General features: G+C 41.7%; 1 protein-coding gene across 3 annotated transcripts in view; it reads left to right on the top strand.

The window, feature by feature from the left end:
• Positions 1-18,557, top strand: part of EPHA4 (EPH receptor A4) — a 159,898-nt gene that overhangs the window by 109,447 nt on the left and 31,894 nt on the right. For all 3 annotated transcript variants that reach the window (XM_055573573.1, XM_055573575.1, XM_055573574.1), the window contains 3 exons: positions 11,819-11,943; positions 12,966-13,125; positions 14,957-15,068. In XM_055573573.1, the coding sequence (XP_055429548.1) occupies positions 11,819-11,943; positions 12,966-13,125; positions 14,957-15,068 (397 nt within the window). The remainder of the gene's footprint in view (positions 1-11,818; positions 11,944-12,965; positions 13,126-14,956; positions 15,069-18,557) is intronic.

Below are 18,557 nucleotides of genomic sequence, written 5' to 3'. Positions count from 1 at the left end.
TTCATTTTGTAATTAAATTTTCAGTTTCAGCTGATTCTCTTCTTAGCTCTGTAGGTAGTTCTAATATGAGGGGATTAGTCATCCAAAGCTTTATACTTTGTCTATTAACAAACGTCATATATCTAGTTTATCTCTGGATTTCTAGCATCCAGCAGTGTACATAGATGGCCCTGAACCTAACATATACCAGACCTAAGATTTGCCCTGTTACTGATGCAGCAGATGCTGTGGAAGAAGATGGCATTTAGCCATCAGATCCCTAATTTCTTGTCAGTGAAAGGAGGGTAGAGACTAGAACTAGAGGATTTTATAGATCAGTGGGTGAAACTGTGGCTCCTAGAACCTGACTTTTGAATTCACCACATAAGGTATAACTTGTAACAAGTTGTTCAAACTCTCTTTACCTTATTTTTCTAATCTGTAAAATGGGAATAATAGTAGTACTTGCCTCAGAGGGTATTTGTGAAATTATATGAATTAATCCATTCAAGAGATTTAAAACAATGCTTGACTATTTCTGTGTGTATGTTTTTACAGACATGTGATAGAGAGGATTACAATACTTTTGAGTCAGGCAGACTTGGGTTTAAAAATCTCACTTTATAGCTTTGGTTGCATCATTTCATTACTTTATGCTCCAGGAGTTTCCAAATAGAAAATCAAAGGTGCTGATGATAACTATGAATTTCAGGGAGTTGCAAGGATTAAATGACGTTGAGTATGTCAAAGTGCCTTGCAGAGGAGACCAAAAGCATCTTTTTGCTCATGTGCCCATTCTTCTCTGTTTAACTCTGATTCACATGGCCCAAATCTTTACTTGTGTGAGTTGTCAACTGTGCAATGAAGCTGCTAAGTCACTTCAGTCGTGTCCGACTCTGTCCGACTCTGTGCGACCCCATAGATGGCAGCCCACCAGGCTCCCCCATCCCTGGGATTCTCCAGGCAAGAACACTGGAGTGGGTTGCTATTTCCTTCTCCAATGCATGAAAGTGAAAAGTGAAAGTGAAGTCGCCCAGTGGTGTCTGACTCTTAGCGAGCCCATGGACTGCAGCCTACTAGGCTCCTCCATCCATGGGATTTTCCAGGCAAGAGTACTGGAGTGGGGTGCCATTGCCTTCTCCATACAATGAAGACTAAAGTTTTTTTTCTAAAAGGAAAACTAAACCAAGCCATTTTGAGAATTCCACTGTTTTTTCTCATTTCATATTAAAGCAAGCTCAGGTGAATCTTTTAGCCTAACATTTCATGATTCTTCAGAATTCAGTCTGTTAGGAGACCTGGGGCTGTGCTTATGTCTTGCATTCCTGCAAAGCTGCAGTCTTTTCCTGTCATTGCTGATGCCATGGCAGCACTCAGCCAGTGTCTCAGAAATGAGTGACTCTCCTATCACTGTGAGTGCCCAGGAGCTGGGGTTTCCAAGAGGGAGGCCATCCAGGCAGCTTTCAACTGCAGCTCCATCTTCTGTCGGCCATGATACTCCTATACTTTATTTTAGGTAGTTATTGTATGATGTTATTATAGCTCTTCCTTGACTTATAGTGGGGCTTCTCCCCAGTTAACCCATTGTAAGCTGAAAATACATTGAATACACCTAACATACCAAACATCATAGGTCAGCCTTGCTGATCTTAAATGTTCTCAGAACACTTATATTGGGCAAAATCATCTAACACAAAGCCTGTTTTATAATAAAGTGTTGATTGACTAATGTAATTATATTGAATACTGAAAGTGAAAAACCGAACAGTTCTTTGAGTACATCTACCAGCCCAGGGAAAGAACAAAATCCAGAGTTCAAAGTATGGTTTCAACAGAATGCACATCATTTTCACAGCATCATAAAGTCAAAAAATTAGAAATCAAACCAGAACTATCATAAATCTCAGGCCATCTATATATGAAAAATGACCCTTTTTTTTCCTGAATGGCTCCACTTTAACTACTCAGGTCACATGCAGTTGGTGGTGAAGAGGGGGACAGTCGATGGGGAACTTCTGAGATGGACTTGGGCACCAACATGGAGCTGGCAGATGGTGGGTCAGAGAGGATGGAGGGTCCCAAGGGGAGTCACCACTTCAACCCACACCCCATTGCCCAGAATTCAGACATATGAACCATCCTACACATGAAAAAGTCTAAGAAATGTAATCCTTGTCTTAACAGCTCCATCCCAGACACAGTTATTTATTGGAAGGGAGCTCCCATGTTTGTGCAGTTAGCCAGAGGCTAATTTGAAGACCTTCAGCTTCTGTATTTGTGTGTGTGTGTGTGTGTGTGTGTGTGTGTGTGTGTGTGTGTGCGCGTGCACAAGTGCTGTCACTTCAGTTGTGTCCAACTGTCTTCGACTCTTTGGACTGTAGTCCACCAGGCTCTTCTGTCCACGGGATTTCCCAGGCAAGAATGCTAGAGTGGGTTGCCATGCGCTCCTCCAGGGGATCTTTCCAACCCAGGGATCAAACCCTTGACTCTTTTGTCACCTGCATTAGCAGGCAGGTTCTTTACCACTAGCACCACCTGAAAAGTTCCAACTTCTGTGTGCAAACACTTAATGTGAAGCTAAGAATTGTATCACATTCCATTATTTAAAATTTGGGTAATAGCTCTGTATCAAAAAATTTGTCTGAGACAATCTGCTACTCATTTCTGTACAGAAATAAGTAGAGTCTGAGTAAAACACTTTGTAAAGTCTTGCTCTTAAATCACTTAAAGTGCCATTGCTGCTGCTACTGCTGCGTCGCTTCAGTCGTGTCCAGCTCTGTGTGACCCCACAGACGGCAGCCCATCAGGCTCCACCATCCCTCGGATTCTCCAGGCAAGAACACTGGAGCAGGTTGCCATTTCCTTCTCCAATGCATGCAAGTGAAAAGTGAAAGTGAAGTCTCCCAGTCGTATCCGACTCTTAGTGACCCCATGGACTGCAGCCTACCAGGCTCCTCCGTCCATGGGATTTTCTAGGCAAGAGTACTGGAGTGGGGTGCCACTGCCTTCTCCGAAAGTGCCATTAGTGTTCCCCAAATCAGATCCTGACCATCCCTGGAAGTACGAGTCTGTTATATCCTTAAGTGAATGTTACTGTACTCTGCTTTATTTTATTTGTTTAAAATAGGTTCTGTGTATACTGACCTTGGAAATCATTTTATGTGAAAAAAAGGGCATCCCTCATACATTTTAAGTATAAGCTTAATTAATATTAATATTTCCATATTTAAATATAAATGAACTTCATTTAATTCAGTCTTCTGAAGACTTTAATTGAGAATTTGGCTCCATGTCTCTTGTTGAATAGGAAAATAATTCCGTATCAATTTTGGCATAATCAGATTTTTCCATACCTTTTGTCTGTCTGTTTTTCAATTCTTGACTATGAGAAAATGTGCTTAGGTGGTTATTAATGATACAGCAGCTGTGAGCTATGGGATGCAGAACTAACTTCTTACAACATCAGTGATGTTCAAGGGAGGGTGGATAGGAATTCAGTCATTAATGATTTTTACCTAAGGATTAGCAGAGGGCTAACTAACCCAGCTGATTGACTGAATGTAGCTCAGACCAGATAGTGTGTCTGGGAAAGCACTCTGTGCACTGTTGAATGCTGTAAACTACTGAAGTATAATATAAAAAAATAAAACTTGCTCACTGGTGTTTGGTACCGTCGCTATAGTGCAAAACTCAGAGGAGGAATCCTTTCCTTCCCTTAGTGAGATGTGGAAGACAGCAATTAATATTAGCACCCGAATTCTTAGCATCTCTGTGACGGCAAAGCCCTTAATCACAAGGATATCATTAGTGCTCTGAAGCATTTAATTTTGATGCTTGACAGCATTTTAAAATGCACCAACCTTTGATAAAGAGCAAATCAGAGCTGAGGCGTTGAAATGAGATAGAAAGAGGGAACAAAAACCACCTTAAGCTCCAACTAATTCATTTTGAATATGCTATTTGTATTAAGCAGAGATATGTATATGCTGTGGGTTTATTTTTCTTATCAGGGAAAGACCTCCTTAAGTAAACATCTCCTCTTTAAATTCAGATCCTGGGGAGGGAGAAAAAACCGTGCTGAGGTTAAGACTTCATCTCCCTCCAAAACATGGGCTTTGGGAACCACTGTCATCCTTTACTTTAGGCTGCTTAAGGTCCGTAAAGGGCTGTCTCCAGTCTTCTTTGTACACAGGCTGGAGACTTTTTGTTGCTTCTGTTTATTTCCTGCCTTCCTCCTTCCTCCCCCGCCCTAATTAGAGCCAGTAGTGAAATGCAGTGTGTCTGTTTCAGCTATTTCCCTACCCAAGGTCCCCTAAACGGTTTTTAATTCAATGCTTGTGATGCGCGGCCCTTGAAAAGAGTTTTCAGCCCACAGGTGAAGGACTGTAGTGACTCCCTCCTCCCTTTCTTTTCCCCATGTCTCTTTTTCTCTTCTCCATCCTATCTGGGTGTCACAAGGACCAAACTGCTGCAGTGAAATGGCTTGTAGGTGTTTGATGGCAAGTCATTGAGGAAGTGAATAAAAGAAAATTGCAGCATTCACATCAGTGGGGTGCAGGAAGAACTGCTGAGCTTTGAACCAAAGAAGGTTAAATTTACCATTTTCCTAAAAGAAGCCACCTCTGTTTGACATCAAAGCACCTCCTGTAATTCTTCATTGTGAGATGCACAACCGTTAGAAAGTCGTGATGGAGCCCGGAATCTATGCTGTGTCTGTTTATCCAAAACACACACAGAGATAAAACCCTCCTGTACCTCCCAGATGCACTGTGGTCTGCTCTCAAACCAAATGTAATCACAGGTACATAGCCCAGGCGGATTCCATGCCAAAAGCATTTGCAGTTTCTCAGGGGTATGTGAAATTTTGTTTGAAGGGGAGAGAATTTATCATGGCTTCCTAGAGGAAAGCTCAGACCATTCAAACTCAAGCTTCAGTGAAAGTTTCCTTCGATCCTCTTGGGTTGTTGCTCCAGCTTTAAAAAGTGATGTTTTCCTACCATTTTACTTGCTTCCAGAGGGTGTGTAGAAAGACAGTCTCTTTCACACACGTAACCTTGTTGCTTCCACCCTAACTGCAGAGGGCTCCCTACTCTGTTCCCTTGACTTCATCAAAGATGTGCTTTGCCTGCGGTTTCAAGGATAGATACAGTACTAAGGGCAGCCTGTGGCGGTGACTTTGCTTACACTAGTGTGTCTTGGAAAAGGCCGTGGTACTGGAAAAGATTGAAGGCAAAGGGGGAAGGGGACAGCAGAATATGAGATGGTTAGATAGCATCACCAACTCAATGGTCATGAATCTGAGCAAACTCTGGGAGATAGTGAAGGACAGAGGAGCCTGGCATGCTGCTGTCCTTGGGGTTGTAAACAGTCAGACAGGACTTAGCGACTGAACTACAAACACTGTCTCTTTGGAGATAACTCTGGTCTTGTCAAACTAGAGGGCTGTTGGGGCTGTTTCTGGATTAAGGTTTCTAACTTGAAGGGAATTTAACACCACTCACCTTTGTAGATGAGAAGTCTGGAAAACTATTTACATGTGCCCTCCAGATACAGAGGAGAAATATCGAACAGATTGTCAACATCCTCATCCAGGGAAAGAGCAGTTTCTCAAAATGCCGTCTGTAACAGGTGTAGCGCAAACTAGTTTTTATGTTAACTTACTTTTGAATGACATTTTACAGCCTGTATGTTAAAAAAAAATTCAGCAGCATTATAAACCCCTTAGGAAACAGAGGCTCCATTTAAAATTAGAATTGTCATTTGCTTCACTCATAATTGTCAATATCTTTGTTAACCTAAATAGCAAAACTGAACCCACAAAAGGTCATCTGAAACAGGTGCAGATATTAAGTTGTTTTAAGGATGACTTATTTAGGTTACATTATATCTAGAAAATATTTTGCTGGCTACAAAGAGGTGGGCTTTTTTAAGATGTGTTTCAACATTTAGTTCACTTTTATTCCTTTGACAAATTTATTGAGCACCACTGTATGCCAGATAAGATCTTGAATAGTGGACATATAAAGATAAGCCTTGTGTGTATAGGGCGTACTCTTTAAGAACTGACATGCCTGCATCTGGGAAGAAGGGGTTTTACAAATGGGTGAACAGAGATGAGGAAATTTAAGTAACTTGTCCAAGGTGTCAGCTAATAAATTTCAAACCTGGAATTTTATCCAAAATTCTTTTTCAATTCATTGATTTTTTTTTTTTTCCCCTCACCAAATTAGTAAAATAAAGACTTCATCTGGATCAGGAGGCTTTTTCTTCTTCTCCTCATTTCACACGTCCTTAGATGAGTCTGTGCAGAGCCAAGGTGCTGCTGGTTTCCTGAATTTTCCAGTCACGTGTGCAGCTCTGTTGCCCAACAAATCAATCTTGACCACAATTCCCCAGCCTAAATTGAAATCCTCTGTGGTTCTCTGTAATCCACAATGTAGCCCTCCACTTTCTGGCTTCTTATCCCACTTACCGCCTAGCCAAGTGTTTAAAGTTTTTAAACATAAATGCCAGTTTAGGTCTACTTTAAATTAAGTTCCAGAAGCAAAGACTTAAAGGACTTGTGTAGAATGACTGCACAAGGATTGAATGGTTGTATCAGCATAATTTGTAAGTAAAAGAAGAAGAAATGGATGCCATGTTTTGGTTTCAAAACTACTGAAATCCCCTTGAGAGTACTAGGTAAAGGTGGTCTCAGACACTTTCATCTCAAGACAGGAAAATAGACATTGAAAATTCTGCTTCAAAAATTTAAAAATTAAGGGCTTCATTAAATTAGATCACGAGTCTTTCTTTAGAAAATACTCTTTAGGAGTTCTTGCCTTTGTGATTTTTGCCTCCATCTGTCATCATTCTCTATACTACTGTCAACTAGCATGACCAGCTCTTCTGGTTGTGTGCTCTGTCAAAATATTAGCCATTAAAGGAAGCCTGCTTATGTCCAGGGGCACAAGAGTTTCCTTAAAGCAAACATCTCTTTTATGAAGGAAGTCTGTGGGTAGAGAAGAATGCCTTTCAGTCTAAGATGTGCCTTTTCTTTTTAATGAGCCTACTTACATCAACTCTCAGCTTCCTCCCAGCTTCTTACTCTTCTGCAGGCGTATGGTGCGTCTGAGGAAGTAGTATGATGAGGAAGCCCCCACTTCTTGCTTCTCCCCATTGCCCTGAGGAAACTTGGATACGAATGCTAGCAGGAACTGTTTCTTCAGTTTTAGAAAACGGACTCTCTGGGTTGACAGTAAAGAGTGCCTTCTGTGTGTGTATGTGTGCAAGTTCATTTGCTCAGTTGTGTCCAACTCTTTGTGACTGTAGTCCACCAGGGTCCTCTGTCCATGGGATTTCCCAGGCAACAATACTGGAGTCAATTGCCATTTCCTCCTCCAGGGGATCTTCCTGACCCAGGGATCGAACCTGCGTCTCCTGCATTTGCAGGCATATTCTTTATAGTTGAGCCACTGGGGAAGCCTGCCTTCTCTGTAAGACTATTAAAAAATTCTCCATCATTTTTTTTTTCAGTTAAGAAGCTAAAGGATAAGATAGCACTTAATTGGATACCAAAGATTGTATTTGATTTAGCTTTGTTTGCCCTTTTCCATCTTGGCCTTGTTTCATTGGTGCTCCTTAAGTTTGTGCTTAGTGGATGAGTCAGTATGGAGGAAGAGCCAAGTTTGCCTTCCTTCCTTAGGTTTGGGAATGTAAATTGGCCCACTGGGAGGCAAGCAGGACCTTTTTTCTGCATGGTCTTTTTATGTTGACCAAAATTCACAGTGTGATTGGAAGCCTTCTTTTGAACTAAGGCATTGATTTGTCAAAGCTACTATTAAACCAGGTATTTGGGATGAACGTTCAAACTATTATTTTATTAGTTTATTATCTCCTCTTCTAATTCTGTTAGCAAAGGGCAGACCTCTGAGGTTTTAGGACTCAGAATCTGAAACACTTCTAAACTGAGTAGAGTTTGGCCGTGTTTACCAGCTTGTGGAAACCCACCAATGGTGGCATCAGAGATGAGTTTTAGGGAAAACCTAGATGGAATGTTATGTAGTTCTGAGTTTCCCTGTGTGAAAATTTTCAGTTCTCTCTCAGTTCTTCTGATTTCCCCAAGGCCAAAATCCCAAATTGGTGTCAGGATCACCCTTAATGCTTCTCTAACACTGGCTAATCTCTTTTTCTTTGGCAAAGCATAGAGACACAAGAGCATTTAGGTTGTTTTTTTTTTTTTTTAACATTGTGTCAGTTACACGATTATTGCACATTGTTATGGATGCATTATTTATATTTCTGTGGTTACCTGCCATTAATTGCAAGTGATAACTGTGGTGAGAAGTTGTCTTTGAGAGATAAAGTGTGTCATTTTAAGAAAAGTGTTACTTGAATCATAGTCCAAGTTGCAGGGGAAGGGATGTGGCAGCAATTACATGGGTGGCATGAGAAGACTGGTGCTTGGGAACCACTGGGGGAGGGAAATGATTGAGAAATGCCATTGCCGAATGCCTCCTCCAGGGAAATGAGCCGCAGGCAGGCACACAAGGCATGGTGATGGCTTCCAGATGTAGAGTTGGAGGCTGTATTGGAAGCAGGCTAGGACAGGCGAGGAAAGAACCCTTAGGTGGCTTGTAACATGGAGGACATCCAAGTTGCCTCTTCTCTCCAAAGTGGCAGTGTGACAAAGCCCAGTTTTTCCCAAACTGTTGTTCTTGCCGGAGAAGCTCTCTCCCAGTGGGAGGAATGGCTGCCCTATTTACTATTATCATATGTTTTCCTGTTTTAGGACTGATTGTCAATCTCAGTTGGTCATGGGTTGCTTTTGTCACCATGGCCTGATAAAAATGCTCTTCTGAAAAACATCTGTTTGGAAAGAATTCAGACTTTACAGACACACAGCATCATATTTTTTGTCAATTACCACGATTTATTCTTCTTTCCTTTTTAATCTCATCTTGCTCCATTATTACAAAAGCTGAGTCAGTAGACACTCTCCTGGTTTACTTTCACATTTGTGCCTGTGAATTCTCCAAGTGCAGTTGCATTAGGAATATTCTATTAGTTAACACAATGATACTGTTAACAGCCTGCCTGAGATTTTGTGAGAGCTCCGGTGAAGCTCATATTCCCTTTGAATGGGCACAGGAACACTGCCGCTTCAACTCCCGAATTGGAAATCAGGTTCATTTCCCACATACAGTAGTTCAGGGATAACCCAGCCAGAGAGAAACCATCTTAGTTAATCAGTGCACTCGCTCCAAGGGCAGCCAGGCAATTCTTTCCCAAGAAATCTGTCGATTATCAGGCTCTGACCCAGAACATTTCTGAGCATAAGTTCACATTATAACTTTATGATTTTCCTCCCTCCTGCTTTCTTTCTAACAGCCTCGCTTTTCTATTTCATTTCCCCATCCTGACTATCGGAGTTGAAAGAGCCCCTTTTTATGGAGTGGATGCTAAAGTGCTCTGTTAGGCAATATATTTATTACCTGGAGTGAAATGGCTTTTCACAGCCAGGCAACCGTCCTAAACTCCTTGCTGCCTCTACATTTAAGCAAATCACTCCTTGCATTGCGCTGGACAATGGCTCTGTGTCAACCGTAAAGGAAGAGAGAGAGAAAGTGTGTGTGTGTGTGTGTGTGTGTGTGTGTGTGTGTCTGTTGGGGGTAGGGAACCTTAATACAGCTAATGAGCACATTTCCGGTTTTCATTTTCTTCAGATGTTTGGTGGTTTCCATATGTCTGCTGCATGCAACTCTGTTCACTCAGTTTGGTATTACTAACCTTGAGTTGCCTTTGATGGAGGACATGTGTGTTCACTGTATCGAAACTTCACTTGCGTTTATGCCTGAGATCCAATCTGGAATAGCTTTGGGAACGGATTGGGGGAGAAGAAGAAATAGGGAAGAGTGTGTGTGTTTGTGTGTGTGTGTGTGTGTGTGCATGTGCGCATGTGCACTACCATCTCCAGACACCTCTAAAAGATATGCCAGGCTGTTAGATAGCCACTTCCAAGAGGTACTCTGCTGAATGAGCTTTAGCAGGAAGATTCCCTTGTGTGACATATGACTCTGGTGGGTCTGGTTGTGTCCCTTGCCACCAGCGAACCTGTCAGATATGGTCAGGTGGGATTGCAGCCAGCTCCATTCCACTTGCAGATCATTTATTTTACTTTTTCTCTTTTTTTTTTTCCCTCTGAGTTAGGATTTGGAAGTTGTGTGTATTGGGGAAGGGCAGGAAGATGACCCGGCACAACTCTCTGGTTCCTCAGTGGTCATTTTTGGATGTTTGTTTTCATGTTGTTGTTGGTGTTCAGTCGCCAAGTTGTGTCTGATTCTTCGCAACCCCATGGACTGTAGGACGCCAGGCTTCCCTGTCTCTTACCATCTCCCAGAGTCTGTTCAAGTTCACGTGCAGCTTGTTTTCATATATATTCACAATTCAAGAATGAATAAAAAACATACGTTTGATTTAGGAAGACCCCTAATCTCTGGTTCTGCAGACCAGCTTTGTTAGATAAGATTGCGCATTTCGTGAATGCTCCCTCTTTTCCCTGGAGATGGCACATTTGTGCCAGTCAGTCACCACAGAGCTTGATGACAACTGGCTGGAGATGTGACAACCACAGTGCCGAAGTAAGGGGTTAGTCAGCATGGGTTGATAAATCTCAAAGCTGTTTTTTCTCCCCACTATGATAAAACACCCAGTGGAGGACAGTTTTTTTTTTTTTGTCCTTCTTAATGGAAAGGTTTTCTACTCAACAGGCAGAAGCAGTATTTCAACTCTTGTAAAATAGTTGGAAAATGCCAACTATGTCCTGAGACTATTGTGGCTTTATTTGTGTTCTTCATTATTTGTATGGTTAGGTTCAAACTGGAAACTCTTTACTATAATTAAGCGGTACTTCTATATTGGAAAGTATGTAAATTATTTGCCTTCGGCCATTCCCCGCAGTACCCTTGGAAGAGTTACACTGTCTCTTGCTTGTATAAAATTAAAGATCAGTAAGACAACACTCGATACTTTGGAGGTGGGATGAGATGCAGTTACTCTGAGCTTAAGAGGAGATTTTCCAAAAGCTTTTATGGCTTGCAAAAAAACAAGCAGATAAAGTATAGTATCGTGTTAGGTGCTCGGTTGAATCCGACTCTTTGCAGTCCTGTGGATTGTACCCTTGCCACACTCCTCTGTCCATGGAATTCTCCAGGCAAGAATACTAGAGTGGGTAGCTACGAGGGAATCTTCCCGACGCAGGATTCAAACCTGGGTCTCCTGCATTGCAGGCAGGTTCTTTACCATCTGAGTCACCAAGGAAACAAGCAGGTGGCATTCTCTATTGTTGCTGTTTAGTCGCTCAGTCGTGTCCCGCTCTTTGTGATTCCATGCACTGTAGCCACCAGGCTCCTTTTTCAGTGGGATTTCCCAGGCAAGAATACTGGAGTGGGTTGCTATTTCCTTCTCCAGGGGCTCTTCCTGACCCAGGGATCCAACCTACGTCTCCAGCCTCGCAGGCAAATTCTTTACTGCTGAGCCACTAGGGAAGCCCCAGCATCCTCTATACCTTAGCCTTTCTAAGGAATGGCTACAGAAGCTGTAGAGGTGACACTGTAGGACTGTGGACTTATTAGACTTTACTTTAGAGATTGTCTTTCTAAGACAGATCATATGCCCCTCAAATACTGGAGAGAACCATAAAATGGGATGTGTTTGAACTGGGGATGAGGAAAATCGGGATCTGGAGGAAGGTAAGTCAATACTTCACAGTTTTCTAAGATAAGATGATATTACTGACTGATGCCACCACTTTTTCCCCACTAATGTAAGATATCGTCTTCTTTTTTTCTGGTCCCAATAGCACCCTCATCCATTGCTTTGGTCCAGGCTAAAGAAGTTACGAGATACAGTGTCGCTCTGGCTTGGCTGGAACCAGATCGGCCCAATGGGGTGATTTTGGAGTATGAAGTCAAGTATTATGAGAAGGTATTACTTGAATGAATAAGGTTCTCCTTTCTCCCTACTACACTTCCTCCTTTTTACCCTCCTTCCCTCTTCCTTCCTTCCTTCTTCTCTTTTTCTCTATAGCTTTTGGCCAGTTACAAATTCTGGAATACGAGTAAATCACAAAGCCAAATGTATTTGGCTGTCCAGTCAAGTCCAATTGTGAATTTTATGCATGAAGTTGCTAGTCTTAAAAAAAATAGAAAAAATACATTATGTACATTATGTTCTAATATAACTGTATTTTTTCTTTCTAGTCATGAAAGTCAAGATAGCTAACAAGGTCTAATCTATAAACCTTCTATCAGGGAGAGTGACTCATAAAAGTTGAAATAATGATCTGTTTAAGTAGATTACTGCTATTCAGAATCAAGGTGTGGATTTTGATGACTTTTAATAGAAAATCGGGGAAAGAAAATTACATTCTGCAGCCTCTTAAAGTTAGAGAAAGACATTATTTTTACAAATAACTCAGCTCTTTAAGGATAGAATTCTGAAGAGATCTGTCTGCATTCAAGGTTGTCGAGAAAATGAACAATTGTCTTCTCTTTCCGTTTTAAAGATAATCACTTATTGGTTTCCTTAATAAAAGCAGGAAAAGGACAGGCCTTTTTTTTCCCATTGAAACCAGATTATAACATTTTTGACATTTTCTAGATGGAAAATCGAAAACAGAAAAGGGACCTTCTTACAGCTGTTATTTCTGTTAAATTGCTGGGTGTGGAGTGAGTAAAGCCACCAACCATCATCTAATGTTCTTTTAAAAAAAGAAGATCTGGATATGGTCAATGTCAATAGCAATCATACCTGAACTTCACATTTCTTTCAACATCTAAGTCACAATAGTACTTCTAACATTGAACCGAATATAGTGTTTAGAGTTCATCAATCTCCATTTACTTTCAGCCTCTGAGTGGACTGGCTCAGCTGCTTTAATATTGTGTCTGGAGTAAGTGGAGGATTTATTTTGCCACCTTCCTTCATCTTATCCTCTTGTAATGTAGGATCAGAATGAACGAAGCTATCGGATCGTCAGGACGGCCGCCAGGAACACAGATATCAAAGGCCTGAACCCTCTGACTTCCTATGTTTTCCATGTCCGAGCCAGGACAGCAGCTGGCTATGGAGATTTCAGCGAGCCCCTGGAAGTCACAACCAACACAGGTAATGAGTTCTGAGATTCTTTGTACAATCCAGGGCAAAGCCTATTCTGTTGAAATCTAAGAGACTGTACAAAATTTTTGGTTAGCAAACATTTTGTTTCAGAGGCTATTGCTTAAAATTAGATAGCCAATATCTGTAACACCTCTTGGTATTTAGAAAAGACCATTTTTCATGCTAGTATCTGATCTATTTTTTCACATGATTGAGAAATATCTTATTTTTCTCATGTGCTAAACCTTCTATAAACTGTGAAAAACAGGATTGCCAAACTGACTAATTGACAGTTGCATAACTATCCTACATTAAGCTGGGCAGTTTTCTCCCTGGGAAGATTAGAGAAGGCAGCAAGTTTTTATTGTTGTTCTCTCCTGTTTATTTCTAGAAATCTGTTCAAAACAAGTCAGAACATTTATTTTATTATTATTTTTTAAGGCCCTCTAGACAACTACATCAATCTTTCAACACTGTGAGTTGTACCAACTGGATGATTGATTCAAAATGTTAATAGAGGGCATACCTCTGAATAAGCAATATACATAAGATAACTCCCCTTCAAAATCAACAAACCAAAACCAAGCCTCGTAGATAAGAAGCTACTGGGACAGAATTCTCTACACCAGTTCTAGAAATTGATTTTATTCACATTCAGAAAACTAAGATCATGGCATCTGGTTCCATCACTTAATGGGAAATAGATGGGGAAACAGTGGAAACAGTGTCAGACTTTATTTTTGGGGGCTTCAAAATCACTGCAGATGGTGATTGCAGCCATGAAGCTTACTCCTTGGAAGGAAAGTTATGACCAACCTAGACAGCCTATTCAAAAGCAGAGACATTACTTTGCCAACAAAGGTCCATCTAGTCAAGGCTATGGTTTTTCCAGTAGTCATGTATGGATGTAAGAGTTGGACTGTGAAGAAAGCTGAGCGCCGAAGAACTGATGCTTTTGAACTGGGGTGTTGGAGAAGGCTCTTGAGAGTCTCTTGGACTGCAAGGAGATCCATCCAGTCCATTCTAAAGATCAGTTCTGGGTATTCTTTGGAAGGAATGATGCTAAAGCTGAAACTCCAGTACTCTGGCCACCTCATGAGAAGAGTTGACTCATTGGAAAAGATTCTGATGCTGGGAGGGATTGAGGGCAGGAGGAGAATGGATGACACAGGATGAGATGGCTGGACGGCATCACCAACTCAATGGACGTGGGTTTGGGTGAACTCCGGGAGTTGGTGATGGACAGGGAGGCCTGGCGTGCTGCAGTTCTTGGGGTCGCAAAGAGTCGGACACGACTGAGCAACTGAACTGAACTGATTAAATAAAATAAGAAAAAAAAACCCAGAAAATTCAGAATTAAATCTGAAGAGGTTTGATATCCTTTGAGATTATCCTAGAAGGCTTCAAGGAGGAAGTGGGCAATAATGGGCAGGTTTTTAACTAGTTGGGGTGTGTGTAGGGGGAGAGAGGATCATTCAAAAATACTTGTCCTTTTGGAAATTTCCAAGTGTCTTTCTCACTAAGGAATTCATCAGATCCTTGAGTTAGAGTTTAGGCTGAGAGTAGAAAGGAAAAGAAGAAAAGGCAATGAGTGGAAATATTTACCATAGGCTTTCATAAGAGTTTTCTGGTTGAAGTTTTTCATACAATTATGAAAAGAGTATTTTTGTCTCATTAAGGATGTCTTAGAAAGAAAATGCTGTTGCCTGAATACTTCATGAAGAGCAGAGTAGGCCGTGAGTCTTTCAAATGGTTTCAGAGAGTCAAAACTTGTGACAGTCAGAAGTTCTAACTCTTGGGACCTCACCCAAGGTGATGCTTGTGTAACTGTCTTTGCCAGTGCCTTCCAGGATCATCGGAGATGGGGCCAACTCCACTGTCCTGCTGGTCTCCGTCTCGGGCAGCGTGGTCCTGGTGGTTATTCTCATCGCAGCTTTTGTCATCAGCAGGAGGTAAGCACTAAAGCCACTCACTGTCCCCACCCTCTTCCCAGTTTTTCTGAGGGAGCTTTTTGTCTCCTCCACACAAAGCTGAGTCTTTTGATTAGCATCATAAACACAGCATTTGCATTGCCAACTCGCTCCTCTTTGCTTTGATCTCCCTACACCCCTGCTGGAGCTGTGGGCTGGACCCTGGTGGCAGCCCTCACTGCAGAGAGTCCTAGAAAGACCCAGCTAACTCCAGGGAACCAAACTGAAAGCAGGCCATTGGGAGCTTTCTAGATTCTCTAGGCTGAAAGGTGTTATATTTATACCTCTCTTAAGCCTGGACTGATGGCCAAAGGCCAAAAAAAAAAAAACATAGAAAACTTGGACCTCAACTTTGAGTTCTGCCATCTGTCACCTGTGGTACTTCACCTCTCTGAGGCTTTGTTTCCTTTTTTGTGAAATAGGGTAATAAAATACCTGTCTCTAAGAGCTATTGACAGGAGAGTTTTGATAGGCAAAATAGATAATCCAGCACACAAGTGCTAGTTTAACAAGATACTGGTTCATAATAACAGTAACCAAAGCAAGGAAGCAGGTTCTGTGCTCCATCTTCCCATAGGGAAAGCCAGAGACTTTTCCAGAGAATACCCTTTGAGCGCTTTGTGAGCATGGCATTGTTCTTGGAAAAGGAACTAAAACAGCAATTACTTACTCTATGAGAGTTTGCAGTCTAACTTGGTACTTGAAAAACAGTCTAGAAAAGAGAACTAGAACGAGTTTGACAGCATATTGTTTTTTCACCCAGTTTTTCTTACCTTGTCGTTGTCTCCACCTACTTTTAACACTGCCTGGAGCCTCCAGAAGAATGGGAGGGGTTTTGGGGGGCAGCTGCCCGTCTTCAGTGTGCGTCCACATCTAGACCTTCTTTGTCTCACATGTGGGAATCTTCCCCTTCTCCAACCTTCACCCTCCCTTGCCATCAACTGTTTGATAAGGTGGGGCTTTTAAGAGAAAATGTAGAACCCAGGATGTCAATATGATCATCTTAGTTATAAATCTTTTCATGTTACAGAAGAGGAAACTGATACTCAGAAAACTGTAGTCCTTGTCCAGAATCACCCTGTTGCTTTAGCAGTAGATCTGTTACTGGACCACCACAGCCTTGCTTGGCCTCAGGCCACTGTCTGTTGGCACTCTTTCTGCCTCTTTGGTTGGCCAGCTCATTGGTATCAGAACACTGCCTCTGGCTATTTCCACTGGCCTGGGCCAGCCACCATGATTTTCTCTCACTTTATGGTACTTATAATTAGGACGATGACCATGCATCTTCGTTTGCCTGGGTGGTTTGAGTTGTCACACGTATTTATTAATATCATGTATCTATTGTCACTCTCCAGAGTGTCCTGGAATATAGAGCTCAATCATCATCGCGCTCACATAGTATAGAAAAGCTCCTTATTGAGCGTGGGCACCTGCATTTGTCACGATGTTTGTTCTTTGTGATGCACAGTCTGTTGGAGTACGGCACTGAATTTTGTCTTGAAGAAGTTAAATCCACCACATTCAGTCCTCTCGCTGTCATACACAACACACACCGACAGACATCTGGACATGCCCACTGCCCTCTGTATAATAGTACACCTTAGACTTTGGAAACTTCACCTTGGCCTGAACAGAATCTGAATTCCCAGAGTTCTTTCCTCCCCATGCTTTTGGTTTTGTAAGTCATTCAAGATGGACCTCTTTCTCGTCCACTGCCATTTGACTTTGTGCATATACACATGCCGGGCCATACACATATGAAAACTACACGCCTTAATCTATGTCCATCTGACAGCAGGGCTGATAGAGCAGGATGAGGAGTATATTGAAAGTACATCGGCATTTGCTTTCGGTATTATATATTTCTGCGTTTGAAATTTTTAGTGTGTATAAAAACTTCTCTCATTAGAAAATAAAGATGTGGAGTGGGTTGCCATTCCCTTCTCCAGGGAATCTTCCTGACCCAGGGATGGAATCTGGGTCTCCAGTATTGCAGGCAGATTCTTTACTGTTTGAGCCACCAGGGAAGCCCTTTTACTTTCATTACATATTTCTATATTTGGAGTTTTTACATTGTATATAAACGACTTGTGTCATTGGAAAATAAAGGCATTTAGAAGTCTAAAAGAGGAATAAAATCATTCATTACTGCCACCTCAAAAAAATACTTAACTGAAATTCAACTCCCTAGAATGCTCAGAACCATGTGAGATAACACTTGCTTATAGAAAGTAGAAAGGGAACGACAGAGGATGAGATGGTTGGATGGCATCACCAAATCAATGGACATGAGTTTGAGCAAATTCCAGGAGATGGTGAAGGACAGGGAAGCCTGGCGTGCTGCAGGCCATGGGGTGGCAAAGAATCAGACATGACTGAGCAACTGAACAACAGCAGATCTCATCTTGAGTCTTAACCAAGATTTTGGTTGGGAGAATTCTCTAGTTGTAAGTCTAGATTTCCTTTAGCATGACTTTCTTTGTTTTTTGCATTTTAAGTTGCCCTAAATACAGCAGTCAGACGGGAGTAATTAGAAATAGTTCACCTTGTTATAAGTGTGTTTTTTTCCCTATGTTCTTCTTTGACAAAAAAAGAAAAAGGAAAAGCAGATGAAAATGTAATGCAGGAAGACAAGTTTATTAAAATCTGTAGCTATAGAAAATAGCATCACAAGCTTGATGACTTAATTTCCTTTCTGCTTTTATTGAACACTTTATTATTTAAGGCAGGATTGATCGAATTTCCAATTATGAGTCCCCACCTTAGAGAATTGAGCCTGTCAAGTTACCCAGCCATGATTCCTGTACCTTCTTCCCCATTTAAAAAAAATAAGTCACTTCCCAAGGCTGATAAACACTGCTTGGTGATTGGTCCTCAATGGATCACTTTTTAGAAAATGAAATGTCAACCCTTTGGCCTCCTATTGATTCTTCTTTAGTGTCAGACATAAAGCTGTCACGGAAAGGCTGCCTGGAGCCAGGTAGCTGACAGGCTTTGCAGTGGCGGATGCACACTCAGCTGATTCTTTTCTGCGTGCAGGCTGTGTGCTCTGTCATGATGACCGTAGATGTTTGAATGGAATAAGATCAGGTGAGGAGAAAGGAGACAGGTATAGTGCAGACCAAAATCTGGTCCCTGCTTTTAGTGAGAGTACAAATGAAAGATGGTAAATGGTATGCCTGAAACCCACACTGCAGTCAGCCATCTGGGAAAGGAACAGATAAAACATCCTTGCCTGGAAAAGAATGGGGCTGCTTCTTGCCTCCTAGAGCCACGGATGCAAAGTGAAAGTGTCAGTTGATCTGACACTTTGTGATCCAATGGACTGTAACTTGGCAGACTACTCTGTTCATGGATTTCTCCAGGCAAGAACACTGGAGTGGGTGGTCATTCCCTTCTCCAGGGGATCTTCCCAACCCAGAGATTGAAGCTGGGTCTCCTGCATTGTGGACAGATTCTTTACCATCTGAG

This window comes from Bubalus kerabau, chromosome 3 (assembly GCF_029407905.1).
Source record: "Bubalus kerabau isolate K-KA32 ecotype Philippines breed swamp buffalo chromosome 3, PCC_UOA_SB_1v2, whole genome shotgun sequence".
Taxonomy (NCBI): Eukaryota; Metazoa; Chordata; class Mammalia; order Artiodactyla; family Bovidae; genus Bubalus; species Bubalus kerabau.
Note: the sequence above shows the minus strand (reverse complement) of the source record. Positions and strands in the feature narration are given on the sequence as shown.